This window comes from Anabrus simplex, chromosome 13 (genome assembly GCF_040414725.1).
Source record: "Anabrus simplex isolate iqAnaSimp1 chromosome 13, ASM4041472v1, whole genome shotgun sequence".
In the NCBI taxonomy this organism is placed as follows: domain Eukaryota; kingdom Metazoa; phylum Arthropoda; class Insecta; order Orthoptera; family Tettigoniidae; genus Anabrus; species Anabrus simplex.
Genome location: NC_090277.1, coordinates 74,150,965 through 74,166,266, shown reverse-complemented (window position 1 = coordinate 74,166,266; position 15,302 = coordinate 74,150,965). Strand labels below are relative to the sequence as shown.

The 15,302-nt window shown below is 38.6% G+C and overlaps 1 protein-coding gene across 1 annotated transcript in view; it reads left to right on the top strand.

The window, feature by feature from the left end:
- Positions 1–13,044, top strand: part of Nep4 (Neprilysin 4) — a 105,697-nt gene extending 92,653 nt beyond the window's left edge. The window contains exons 9-12 of the mRNA XM_067157399.2: positions 901–1,110; positions 2,486–2,592; positions 7,349–7,524; positions 12,929–13,044. Coding sequence (XP_067013500.2) covers positions 901–1,110; positions 2,486–2,592; positions 7,349–7,524; positions 12,929–13,028 — 593 coding nt within the window. The 3' untranslated portion in view covers positions 13,029–13,044. The remainder of the gene's footprint in view (positions 1–900; positions 1,111–2,485; positions 2,593–7,348; positions 7,525–12,928) is intronic.
- The last annotated feature ends 2,258 nt before the right edge of the window (positions 13,045–15,302 follow it).

Sequence of the window (15,302 nt, the reverse complement as noted above, 5' to 3'; positions counted from 1 at the left end):
ATCTAATGCTTCTCCCATGATGCCCAATGGCTTTAGGTCTCTTTCCAGCCCATCTCCCATCACAGCCTTGGTCTACCGAGATGTCAAGTTTTTTGTGGTATTCCCTGTGATCATCCTTGCCACAAGACCAGCCCACTGGATCTATCTCCTTCTGAAGATGTTTATGATCCAACATCTGCCCCTTGCTGTGTGTATCTCTCTGTCTCTCCTACATCTTTGATTAGCACAAAGATTCCTTGCATCACTTTCCTTTTGAAGAAATTGAGCTTGTCTCTTCGTAGCTGTCCATGTTTTGGAGCCATACAATACAGTCAGGTGAATGATGATGTTGCTGATTGACAGGTTATTTCACAGGCTGTAACATCATTATAAGTCAACCATGCTCCCAGGTTCTTGAAGGTATTCACTGTTTTGAAACTCATTCTATCTTGAAATAATGTACCTGATCTTGATCGGAGCTTGACATCACCATGTACTTAGTATTATTTTTGTTGAACTGTACACAAACTTTTGCCTGATAGCTGCAATCATCTCTGTCAGCTCTTATTTATCTTGGCTCAACACAATGAAGACATCTCAATTTTTTTATGGTTATTATGAGATTTATTTGCAAACCTAATGACTCATTCTAGTACTAGATTGAATAAAAGCCTTCGGAACTTCAAATGTTCCTGAAATCTCTTTGCCATACAATCTTGGTCCTCCTGACCCTTAAAGAATGTACATTCTTGGTCAATAGATTAGCTACCTGTGAAGTTGTAACAAATTCTTAATGAAGGTAAGAAGTAGGTAGTTTAAGGTATGACCTGCCATATTCTACATCTTTTTTATACAATCTGATATGTATTCTGTACATTTCTTTTAATCCGAATTGCAATCAATACCTTAAACTGTTCACAGTGGTTCCAGCTGGTATTCTGCAGCCTCCATTCTACCACCGGTACTTCCCACGTAGTCTCAACTATGGAGGAATTGGAGTGGTGATTGGTCACGAGATAACCCATGGCTTTGATGATAAAGGTCGTCTCTTCGACAAGGACGGCAACCTCCACCGCTGGTGGCATGATAAGGCTATAACAAGATTCCACGAGAGAGCTCAGTGCCTTATTGGTGAGCTAGCTAAATGGCCTGCCACTATTCTTTAGAATATCCCAGTAATAAATAATGATAATCATATGGTGCAGATCTTCTGAAGAGGTTCTATCTAAGTGGCCTGCCTATCAGTTTCAATATTCCAAATGTGCTGCTGTCGAGCAACAAAAGCCGACATACTGGAACAGATACTATGGCTGAATTGGGTGACAATGAGTGCAACAGCAAAGATACTTAACATGACATAAAGGTAGCTAGAATATCCCAGTAATTGCCTCAATTAAATAAGGACAAAGGTCACAATCGTTGACTTGGTGATAGGGGGATATGTTTAAGATATGACCATTTTGTCTCATAATATTATAAAGTATGCACTTCAGTTAACGTTTATTTTTCTGCACAGGTCCTATATAATGCCTCTTACCCTTCCTCAACAAAACACAATAAAGTCATTTTAGATATGTGTGTCTGAAAACTGTACAAAACACACTTTCTTGTTCTTCTTGAAAATAAAAAAATGAAATAAAATATCTATAAAAATCAAACATATGAACATAGAAAGTTTAGAGCCATATGTTTCTCTTGTATTCATTCATTTTATCAGTTGTTTTATCTTTTGTTTTTCCTATTCCTTTTCTTGTTTATCTGGCTTTCTTCTCATTTTACACTCCTCATATCAAAACTGAAGTCCTCTCGAAAATAGCCTCACTTATAGGTGTGCACCTCCCCTTGTCCGCCTCTGTAGCGTAGTATCTAGCGTTATTAGCTGCAATCCTCAGAGGGCTGGGTTTGATCCCCAGTACTGCTAGAGATTTAACAATGGCAGGAGGGCTCATATGTGGTATATACAGCTCACCTCCATTCAGGATGTGCCTGCAAAGAGCTGCACCACCTCAGGAAGAGGACATGAGTTCACTTTACCTCCCCCTCGATGAAGCTGGGAAGTTGAAATGAGCTTGTTCGGCACTAACCACTGAAGATACCCAAGATGAAGAATTTTAAATCATAAATCTTAAGTTATACTGCACTTTCAAATTCATATTAACACATAGGCAGATGGAAAGCAATTGAGTAAACTTAGAAATGATTTTAGAAGATAGCTCCTTTTAAAGCAGTCATGATTCTAAGATGAAAGAGCCAGAAATGTACAGGCCTTTGGGACTTGAACCTGAACAACCAGTGCCTGAGACAGACACAATCAGCTCTTTGATGTTGAATTGGTTGTCTTTGGAGACCCCAGTAAAGGGAAAATTCATTACATTTTGAGCTCTTTCATCTCAGAATCCAAGTAAGGTTAATCAAGTGTAACATATTCCCTTATGGAATGAGTCCAGATTATTTTCCTTCACTGATAATCATTACTGACCAGGCATGACAATATTTCTCCTTCCAGACCAATACAGCCGCTATGTCGTTGAGGAGGTTGATGTTGCAGTTGATGGGATGAGCACGCAAGGAGAGAACATAGCAGACAATGGAGGAATAAAGGAAGCTTTCAGAGTAAGTCATTTAGTAAGGGGTTCATCATCATCATCCTCCTCCTTCCCATCCTCCTTTCTCCTTATACAGCTCCTGCCGGGTCAGGCATTTATGGCACTTCCCCACCTTCCTCTCTCTCCTTCCACCATTCCTATTCCATCATTTTGTCCCAGTCCAGGTTTCTTCTTCTTGACTCCTCTTTAATGAATCAATCCATCTTGTTCTAGGTCTCCCTCTTGCTCTTTCTGCAAGAGCAAATTCCCATCTGAGTGCATCTGGAAGTATATCAGTAATGGAAAGGAACAAACAAGTGACAAATAAAATGAGAGGTACAAGAAAAGGAACGTGTAACAGTGACAGGATATTATGGGAAGAGATACTAGGACAAACAGGAAAAGGATAATCTACACATCTTCCTGATGAAGCTGGGAAGTATAAACAAGCTCATCAGGGGATGAGAACAACTGGGAATGATCTATGTGAAGATTGTCATTATCCTTTTTTGTTTTAATTTTTGATATTGTCTCCTCTTTTCTGTTGCTCCTTCTTCCCACACTGGCCTGTCATTGCATCTATCCTATTATTCCTTTTCATTGTTCTCATGATCTTTACAGCATCAGGTCAATACGGTCTGACACCATCATCAGGGTTGGACATACATATCGTTCTATAGAAGATCTCCAATATAAGAAATTGTTAAAACTATGGAAACATCTCAATCACGTGAATACTGCTGTAACAAGTTTAGCTCCACAAGAGAGGACCGGACATTAAATAGAGACTGGCCCTGGAGTGGGAGCGGTCTTCACCTTTCACCTGAGATGTTCCAGAAACTGAAAACCTACAGGATGTTGGAGCATCCCACTCTCCCGTGCTTTGATGATGAACCTAGGCCAGTACAGCTGCACTTTCATGCACTTTAAAACTCTCATACTGAAAGTCTCTGGTAGTCCATGAACACAGCAGAGCTGTATTGCTAAAGAGAGAGACTGCATACCTCCAATGGCAAATGATGAATAAGGCCTATAATTATGTATAGAAGCAAGAGAGTGTGATTTCGAAAATAGACGGAGAGAATCCTCAACCAATAGTTGCCTTTACAAAGGGTTACCATGAAGTACAGCCCAATGTTCACTTAATAATATACGATAAATCTAAAGACAACTACTCCATAACAGAAGGGCTTTACTTTACTTTTCACTGAAACCGTACAGATGATAGTGTACAATGTAGAGAGAGTCTCTTTTTTTGCTAGCGGCTTTCCGTTGCACCAACACAGATAGGTCTTATGACGATGATGGGATAGGAAAGGCCTAGGAGTTGAAAGGAAGCGACCATGGCCTTAATTAAGGTACAGCCTCAGCATTTGCCTGGTGTGAAAATGAAAAACCACGGAAATCCATCTTCAGGGCTGCCGACACTGGAAATCAAACCCACTATCTCCGGGGTGCAAGCTCACAACCGTACGTCCCTAACCACACAGCCAACTTGCCTGGTGAGAGAGAGTCTCTTAAACATGCTTCTTGTATTGTGTATGAATTAATCATAAAGCATTCTAAAAGTTAATAGATGAATTTGGAACTGACCCATGAGCACGAAACAAAAGTCTTCCCAGCTTCTTACTTTGCCTCCAGATATTCTAAACAAGATTCATAGTCCCTTTCCTTTTCACCATTAGCCTCTTTGCCTTAGGAGCTCTCTCTTTCAGACCTTAATGTTGGGTCAAGTTTTAAGCTGCTGTTCTGCTTTCTATTGATAATTATTATATCCACACATTTGGTATGGCTTTCAGATAATAAACAGTGTACTTTTCCATACATTTCATATCCACAACATTTCTTCAGATATTCAGCAGTAGTACTCCTGATCCTATTATGCCCATTGTTCCTAAGCAGTTCCCCTTTATGACAGAAGCCAAGAACGTGAATACATACAGTGAGTTTCTAAATGTTCCCTGTTCAAAAGAAACCCCAGTGGCTTATACTGAAGACTACCAAGGCTATCGGTGAAGCCCAAACCTCAAATGAGAACATTTGGAAATCTAAAGCACACTATAATGTGAGCATCTGACACATTGTTCCATTTACAAAAGCTGAAAGCAATGAGAAAAAACCATTGCACATCTTTCTGAGAGCAAGGCATCAGAGACTGATCTTGCAGCCCAGGCTCTGCGTCTCTCTCCCCTCGACCCTCCTTGTGCAGCTTGCTGTTGTATGTCTGATAGGTGCGGGGACCAGGGGGTATAAGTATGTTAGGCTTTGTTCCGTAAGATCACCACTGCTGACTAACAGTCATGCATTACTCATCGTATATATTTCATCACCTCATACTTCTGACTTAATTATATAGATAACAGAGTGCTGGTATTTCACTCCCGTATACTTCTACATCCTTGTAGGAAAACACTGCAGGGCTGCTGTTATAGGTGTAATACACTTTTCTTTTTATAGGTAATTCTGCTAAAATGAAATGCTATCTTTCAGGTTTAGTGTTCTCTTTTGTTGTTTGGAATTGAACTCATGATCATGGGTCGGACACCACCACTGATCTCCTGAGGAAGCTAACAAACCAGTGAATGATGGGTATGACCGCTTGTAATGCTGTAAAATTCAAGTTTTGAATTTAATAATAATGGTGCATGGCATCTGTATAGGCTTGGTGGTGACCTAATAAGGATGAAATGAATGGCGAAGATGTGATAAACACCCAGACCCCAAGCCAGGGGAATTAAGAGTATGAGGGGATTGATTCTGAGAATTAAACCGGGGCCATCGGACCACAGGCAAACATTCTATCTGTTTAGCCACAAAGCCGGACTTTAATTTGCCAAGGACATTTATTTGTTAAACCTTAGGCTACAATCTCCACTGATCAGGTGTTGGAGTATTGACAGTAGCAGAGGCCAGGGCAGTAGCTTGTGAGACAGCCTTGACAACACAGCAGGCTACTCCAATGGCTATTGGCTGCACTAAACGAACCATTGAAAAGGGGTAACCTAAGTCTAGTGGTAGCCCACTTCTTGATGCCAGTATACGCCACTGAGCTACCTGTGAAAATACGTTTCTTGACTTTATTATTTACATCCTCCTCCTCTACTGGGTGTTAGAAGATCTCTATTGGATGCTATAAAGAAAGCATTTTACATGGCCTACTTGACTTTAATACGGCCTTCCTTCCTGGTATCCCCCTACAGTAGAGAACTTGGTGAAACTAGAGGGAGTTCAATGCTGAGCAGAACTGCTAATTGCTCAACACAGTCAGTTTACTGCTCCCCATAACTGCTCTCCATAAACAAATACATAGATATTGTTTTTTTCTGGGTAAATGCCTCGCAGAAAACACCAACCTCAACCCTTTTAACCACTTTACAGCTCACCTACCTTTCCGTTCAAAGAGGTCGAAGTGTAGTAGCCCTTTCCCTCCACTTCTAAGAACAGCACCTTATCAAAGTGCTGCAGAAAAAAGAACTTCCTGGCCGAAAATTTTCTAACATGGTAAAAAGAATGTATGTTCAACTAAACCTTTGGTACATAAGGTAATTTTATTACTTGTGTGAATGTTTCTGTATGCATACGAGGGTGGATGAATGTTTATGTGATTTGAAATGTGAATGAGTCAGCCTAACTGGATTATATGTGGAGATTCACATGTGTGTTAATAGAATTACTTGATAATGTATAACGTTATGTAAATATGGTGATTGTACAAGCACATTTTGCAGCCTATTATTGTAGTTTGGTTTAAAAACATAACTTAATTGGGGATAGACACACCTTGTTGTATATGGGGCCACCCCCTTTCTGCTTTCACTTACTTGTGCCAGACTCCCCACTTTCATCTACCCTATCCGACCTCGCTTGATCTAATCTTGTTCTTTTCCATCCCCGACAGTGTCAGGTAGCAAGGCCTAGGAAGTCTGTCATTTTCACGCCCTTCATGGTCCTTGCCTTTCTTTGGCCGATACCTTCATTTGTTGAAGTGTTAGACCACTTCCATTTTTCCTCTGATTAATATTAATAGAGGATGGCTGCCCAGTTGTACTTCTTCTTAAAACAGTAATATTGTCACCACCACCACCACCACCACCACCACCACCACCACCACCACCACCACCACCACCACCACCACCACCACCACCACCATACCATTTCGACATTCACCATCCCTAAATTATTGTATTAACAATGTATGAAAAATAATAAACAGTATCAACATAAGGCAAATTTACAAAAATTTTCCTTTGTAAAACAAGTTTACAAATACAGTATGATATGTAACAAAGGAAATAATTATTATATCCACACATTTAGTATAGCTTTTGGATAATAAATAGGGTACTTTTCCATACATTTCATATCCATAACATTTCTTCAGATATTCAGCAATAGTACTCCTGATCCTATGACGTCCATGTTCCTAAGCAGTTCCCCTTTATGACAGTAGCCAAGAATGTGAATACATACTGCATATCCATATATGACTGGGAGGCGTGAGCAGTCTTAACGAACATAATACATATAACAGAAGATTGAACCTGATAAAGAAACAGCTTAATTAAAATTATATTTTGCAGGACTTTTAGCGGGATAAGTTAAAAAGCAGGACATTTTAATTAAGTTGTGTTTATCAGGTTTTATATATTTACTGTTTCAGGTATTTTCTAAATTGTATATATGTATAGTTTCAACAGGCTGAAAAACCTAACAGTTATAAATTGACTGAATTGAAACTGGAAAGAAATGGCTTTCACTACAAGAAATGTAACCTTGTTGTACAGGCCTACCAACGCTGGGTCACAGAACATGGAGACGCCTATGAGACTCTACCTGACTTCAACGTTAACAACTACCAGCTGTTCTTCATCAACTTTGCCCAAGTTTGGTGTGGAGAAACAAGACCTGAGGCCATAATCAACAAGTTGAAGACGGCAGTCCATGCTCCTGGCAAGTTCAGGTTTGTTTCATTATACCAGGATGTGGATGGTGTTGATAATGTAAGACAAGATGAACTATTGCAAGCCCGCTGCAGTCCTACTCCTTTGGTTCAGAGAGCCCTGGGTTTGATTCTTGGCTGGGTTAGGGATTTGAAATGTGTCTGTTTAATTCTTCTGGCTTGGGGTTTGGATGTGTGTATTTGTCCGAACATTGTCACATCACACTAGCAACCATCACAGAAACAGTGATTACACCCGTCCATATAGGATTGGCATCAGAAAGGGCATCTGGCCATAAAACAGGGCCAAATCCAAATGGCATGACCCCATAGGCATGGAAAAAAGCTGTATAAAAAGAATTGCTAGCCTGGTGCAGCCCTTGTAAGGCAGACCGTTTGACGAGGAGGGGCGGCATCTGCTGTGTCTAGTAAACTGCGTCCTGTGTGTGGTGTGTGAGTTGCAGGGAAATTAGGGACAGTACAAACACCCATTCCCTGAGACAGGAATTAACCACTTAAGGTCAAAATCTCCAACCTATCTAGAATCAAACCCGTGCCCTCTGAACCAAAGGTGACTACACTAACCATTCAGCCAAGGAGCCGGACAAAGTAAAGATGAAAAACAGTTAAAGAGTATAAAAGGTGATCAGTGTGGATAACGAGATCAAGTCTCTACTAATATTACAAAGAGAGAAAGTTTGCAAGTTGGTTTGTATGTGCAAGGTAGTCTCGGGAACCATTTAACTGATTTCAGTAATTATTTCACCACTAAAAGGCTTATTTCATCCACATTATTGTAGTCTATATCATAGCTTACCAGATAAGAAATGTGCAGCAAGACAGAACAAGTATGTGTCCAGAACCATTAAAAGTGAATACACTGCCTAAGCTGTTAGTTCCATTAAAAATGAAACCCACTTGAAATCGAAACTTCATATGCATTTTCTTCATAACTCGAGCACTTTTCCAGGAAAAGTACCTTTGTGTGTTTTGGTGCATTCTTTATCCAAACACATCTAAAATAACAGGTAAACTCTTAATCATATTAAAAGAGGTACATAATTATAGGATTTAAAAATTAAATTTCCTTCAAAAATGTCCACATGCATTTTCCTTCCAACGCTAGCAATTTTCTGGGAAAACGTATTTCTCTATTTTTTGGATGTATGCTTTATCTAATAAAATACAAAATAACATGTAAACTGTTAGTCATATCAAAGAAAGGAGCAGAAGAATAGGATTTAAAATTAAATTTCCTTTTTCTTTGTAACTAAGACAATTTGCCAGATAATTATGCTTTTACTTGTTAAAGGAGAATTTCTAGCATACACACAACAGACATGGTAAAGCTGGGCAGATTAGGATGAAATTGGTATCCATTTGTGGTTCAAGCCTTCAAAAAAAAAGTTAAGGTGCAAGGCAGGGAGGGGAGCAGTGAAAGAAAATGTGGCACAAGCGGAAGGAAATACAATGAAACTTCTCTTATAAAGGGCAGGCCCAAGGATATAATAAATGTCTGTTATTAAGAATTGTTCACTATTCATAAAAAAGTGTAGGATGTTGCACAATACAATAAGCTTATTACAGTACTTCACAAATGTAATGGTTTGTCTTTTCCCTACATTCAAAGAACAAAATACAAAAGAAAGTACAGTACAGTACATGTAGTGTAATTCTTTGCTAAATGACTGCATTAAAAATGCTCTTTCATTTTCAATAGCCTTCAACTATTTCTGACCAGATCCAGATTGTCCAAAATAATCATATCTTTTCTCTGAACCTTAGGTGCATACATCTAGGCCAGAACAGTTGCAACGTCCTACCGATAAGTGCACTTGTACTGCCAAATTCTCTGTAAATATGACTCTATTTACATTCTTTTCAAAATGTGGTTCAAGTTGAGATACTAAACTGAGTCCCTGTTCATGTGCTTTTCTTAAAAAGTATTCTTTAACTTCCTCACCTCTTCAGGGAAGTCATGTTCAGCACTGTTGTCATCACATCATGTTCACTGTTCTCCTCTTCATCACCAATCACATGTAGTATATCATGAATATCACCTTCGTTGACATGTTCTTGGACACTGTTATCGATGGGTTAAGGTACATTGTTCTTCCAGTTAAATCCAGCTTTTTGAAGCAGTTGCTGTCTGTAGTCAAGGCAGAAAATATCCACAGAATCACATCCAATACACTGTGCATTTTGCCAGCTCATCTGCAGATTCAAGATTAAATTGTCAACGTGTATGAGAAAGAAAAACTTAGTGTTCACAGATCAGTAACATTTTAAGAAACTAAAGAGACATCCTTAAAATGTGGATTGGAAATGAAAAATCTTCCTGGTGAATGCTCTTTTTCCATCACACTAGGCTTGAAAGTCGACAACTTAACATTTGAATGGTTTTGTTGTGCTCGTAGCAACAACATGCCTGTGAGACAACCTCTTATCTGCTAAAAAGCTATTCTTCTGCTCCTTTCTTTGATACGACTAACAGTTTACATGTTATTTTGGTTATTATTTGATAAAGCATACATCAAAAAAGAGACAAATACATTTTCCTGGAAAATTGCTAGCTTCAGGAGGAAAATGTATGTGGACATTTTTGAAGGAAATTTAATTTTTAAATCCTATAATTTCTCAAGAGACAAAATATGTCTTAGTACTTTCTGCCTATAAAAGACTTTAAAATTATGAATAATCCCTTGATCCAAGGGTTGGCAGCATGAAATATTGTTCTGCAGCAAAAGGACAAGTCTCACATTCGTTAGAGTAGCATTGCAGTGAGATGTAGCGTTATCCAGTGATTTCAAGTGCTTTTTAAGGATGTCTCTTTTGTTTCTTAAAATGTCACTCATCTGTGAACACTAAGTTTTTCTTTCTCGTAGACGTTGACAACTTTAGCGTTTTCCTTTAAAGTCAGTTGTTTGTGTTTATGCGACATTGTAGCATACATTCTCAAGATAACTACAATGAATATTGTCTACTGTCTGCACATTTAAAGAAGTATGTTCAATAGTAACATGAAACAACATGCTAGTTCAAAATACTGATCGTTATTGTGTCCTAGTCTAGGAATCAGAACCATTTTCTTTCAGGCTCTCCAATATTAGGAAGTTTTAATTGCATGGGGGAGAAAGTTTTCATTGCCCACGTCTGTTATTTAGAAGTAATATTGCCATTAAACCCCATGTATTTCTCCCAGGGGATTTTAAAATGTAGTCATTTATGTGCGTTCGCTGTTCAGAGTTGTCTGTTAGAACATTCACTGTATACGTCTGGGACTCTTAAAGGTACTATTTATTCTATTAGAAGAAGCAAGTAATATTCCCTGGCTATGGGAACTGACATACTAGAGGCTAGGGAGAGAGGTGATACATGACAAAGAGGTAACTTATTAGTTATTAACGGACTGCTACCAATAGTGTTCAAGTCTGATTTCTAACTCTTACTTCAGCGCAGGCAGGTAAGCTAGTTATTCACATTTTTATCCACCTTGAAACTGTACTTTCGAAAAGTTGTGATATTGGAGAGTTTTTCATGGATTTGAATAGGATTCTTTCACCTCTTCTTCATCTACTTCTTAATTGACCACACACAATAACACAACGGTGAGACTTCATCTTTGCTTGTCTGCTTCTCTCCTTACCACGGACTAGTTCTTCTTGAGAACGTCTGCAGGATGTGAAAGAAAAAGCGATTCTTCTTCATTGTGCTGGTGATTGGGTCAGTTTCTTGATAAACAGTTTAATTGGGAAGGATTCTCTGGATTCTTTTGACCTGGGATATTATATGAAGGCTGTAAATAAAGTTGTGGCATTATTGATAGAACGCAATATTTAATGAACTAACAAGTACAATTGCATTACATTCCTTCAATTTAGTCACCTGCAAAGTCTATTACCTTTTGCCAAATGTCAGGAAGGTGTTGGAAAACGTTGGAGACGTTCTCTGTTGATGACAGCCACAGAGCACCCTTCTGCGCAGAGTACAGATGCCACAACAGGAAATCGGCTGCCTTGGACAGCTTCCTTCAACTTCAGAAACAGGTCAAAGTCACAACGACTCATGTCTGCTAAGTACGGTGGAGTTCCCAGTGCCACTGTTGCAATAAGACCTTGACATTGTTTGCGACATGACAAGATGCCTTGTCATGCATCATGACAGTGTACCAGTACTGTAATTGTCTCGCAATAAATACAGACAGTTGCACCGCATAGCCAGACGCAGACGTCGCTCCAAAAATTGACAACAGTAGACACTGTTGAGAGTTTGTCCCTCAGGCTTGGTATGCGTACAAATAACACCCTCGTAGTTGTTTGCCAAATCAGCATAAGCTTCACCCAAAATTTCTGTGGACATGGTGAACCTGGGTGAAGCCATCCATTCAATTGACGCTTTAATTCAAACTTTTAGGCTTGTGTCCATATCTCAAAAATGGCGTCAATAAGCTGCAGAAATGTGTCTCCTTCGTTGGAGTATCTGTCCAGGTGGATGCCAGCTAGTGGATACCAGTCCCATTTCGATACGTCGGTGAACTGATGAGGAACCAAACAAGACACAAATTTTCTTCATGTTAAGACATTTCGTCAATATGTGCCACATCATTTGATGACTGAGACCAACCTCTATGGATAAGTCCCGGACAGTCTATTAATGGTGTATGGAAATGAGACCACTCACAATGTCAATCTGATCTTGAGGAATGGACGGCCGACCTGTACAGTGCAAATCCGTAGTCTCATTCTGACCCGCACGGAATGCTTTGACCCCTTCATGCAACCATCCTATACGCATTCTTGCCACAGGCTTCATGTAATCCTCGATAACATTCTGATGCATTTTTGCCATATGGTTTAGAAGGGTGAAATTGACACTCTTCACTTCAACGTCACACAGCAACAACACTCCCAACTGAATGCCCGTCAAATGCACACTATACATCAACAACAGCGCCACCTGACCATTCCCATGTCCTATTTGCGCACGCTCGATCTCCTGCGAGTGTCTGTTCTACATTGCCACTACTTTATTTCCAGCCCTTGTATACACTAGTAAATTATATTTAATTTTGTTATAACATTATGTTGTTTGAAATACCTTTAATAATGATTACAATGAATGAATACTCTCTGCCTAGTTCCTGATCGTTCGTGATTAGGAGAGAAAAATACTCCATAGATTCATAATTAAACAGCATTAAAAATAGCTCACACAGCTAAAATTTAAAAATTTTCAAATGTAAGAATCTAACAAATACTTTTCTTTAGGGAAATAAAGATAAGTTTTGAAACTTTAGTTCTCCTTGGTACTCTTAAAAAGGGTTTGATGAGAATATGTAAATCTCTACAACTGCTTAACATACTGCTTTTAATGTACTCCATAAAAAAAATGCCTCCATTTAACTATGCAAGTTTCTTCTTTTCAGGGTGATTGGAACACTGTCAAATTCAGAAGACTTTGCTAGGGTGTTCAACTGTGAGCCTGGAGCACCCATGAACCCCATAGAGAAGTGCGAGGTGTGGTGACCAGATTTCTGCCATTCATCTCGAACTTGCATAACAGTTAATTACAATAATACAAATATGAAGCATTATGTCGAAGACAATTGTAAGTTGACCAGGAATTGTCTGCCTCATAAATTCAGCTCAGTCTTCAGTGGTGTAACCCAAATACTGAAGACTGTTACTTCTGTCTAACAGTTAGTTTTCAGGTTCTCATTGCCAGGAACACTGGTTGGGATTGAAATGGAATGATCTTCAGATAAGGATAGCATTCAGCATACCAATGTTTCTGTATCAGAACAATAGCTATTCAGTTATGTATGAATGTAGCAAAAAAAAAAAAAAAAAAAAACCACTGACTTACTGCATCTCTCACAGTTGGAGAGCGTGACTGACTCCGTGACATTTTTGTCTGCCCGGCAGAATTCTACTTGTAGACAGATTATCTTAAAAAGCATTTGGTTGCTACTCAATCTTTTGACTTCTGTTCTCCTTAGGCCATTAAGAAATATATTCTTAAATAGAGCCTCATGAGATTGAGTCCTAAAATTTCAAGGTTCTGAACACAAAATTAACTAGCAGTATTTGACAATGCAGATAATAAAATCTTGAAAACACAAAACCATGAAATTGGCATTCCGTCCTATGCCCTTGTCTGTTTTTTTTTTTTTTCCAGTGACTTCTACACACAGTGAGCTAACACTGTGTTAATCCTCTGTATATATTTCCATCCCTTTTTTCATCAAGGGCATTCTCTTCTTTATTATGTACCTCACTCTCTTATGCTACTCTTTTTGGTCTGGACAGCCTTAGCTCCACTATTGTCCAGTGCACAAAGTTAACTTCCGATGGTCTTGAGGGAATTCTTTGTTTATCAATTCCAGTCCTGTTCAGGCTATGTGATGACTACTTGAAAGGCATTATAATCAAACAGATAAGCAAATATATTGACACAATAAACTTCAGAAAAAACTTAATGAGGTAAGGATGTTTCTTAAAGAAAGGAAATAATGAACAAATACAGACCTACTGAGGTAACCTTTGAGGTAGATGTTAGAATAAGTCTTTAGTGTTCAGTGAAGCCACTGTCTGGATTATAAGCCTCTCCATTGTTTCCAACACTTTGTTGTCAGTCTTCTTCTCTCTTCTAAACAGACTCCTTCAGTCGCATCTGTCACCTGCCCGCTTCCATCTTGTACATTCTTCTGGGTATCATTGTTTGATATACTCTGCCTCTTCTTCTACAGTTTCATTCCACTCACTTGTACTCTACTAAAATCTCTCTCTCTCTCATTATCCAAAGCAAGGAAAATTATGAAAATTCATATTTCTTGTTCATTTTGAACTGTGTTCCATCTAATTCCTGAAACTGAAATAAATAGCATTCTGCATTCTTTCTTCTTCTTCTTCCTGATACGTTTTTGCTTAGGCAGGTCATTCACATTCTACATTACTCTTCATAATTTCAATAGATAGCTTCTCCGTATAATCAGTTACATCCATGGCGGTCCTAAAAACATGTTTGCCTTCTACAGAATCAGGTACCACAATGATCTGTCCTCATTTTATTTCCTTCCACTGTTGTATTTAACACAAAATATGTTTTCTAATTCATGACTTCAAAAAGTGAATTTCAGAGATCATTCATTGATATTATTCAAACACTAGCACATGGTCCATAAACATTGCAGACAATGGTAACACATAGAAGTGAGGGTTATTGAAATAATCTGAATAATTTTCACAATCCTAGCACTAATGTTATCAATCATGGTTCTTCCTTGAATATTCTCCAAAGATTATTACCACGTTTAAGCTATTTTTCTTCTTCTTTACCCCCAGAAACTACTACTTCTTACAAATATATTTCCGATTACATCAAGTAACAGACTCCATTCAAATGACTTTTTAAAAAAAAGAGTGAAAGATTAAAAATGAGTTAAATACTGAAAGGACAAGAAGATCAGACCAAAGTATTTACAAATGTAGCTGACACTTAGACCAGGTGAATACTTATTATGTCTGTGAGAGAGAACTGCATGATCACATCAATATTCTGCTGATGTTTTGACTTCACTTGGTACTTTACATTACCAAACCTCGCATAGCTGCACAGTAGGTGAATGTGAGAGAACTGAAGATCCTAGAGTTAGTGAAAGATGATGAACCAGCATTCTTCAGATCATGTTGGAGTCAACATTGATATTTTCTTAACATTTCAGCTGGCTGAGCTAACGGTCATGTGATCTAAACTGGAATCATAGTCAAATTTATTTCTTTAGAAGGAAAGCAGTGCAC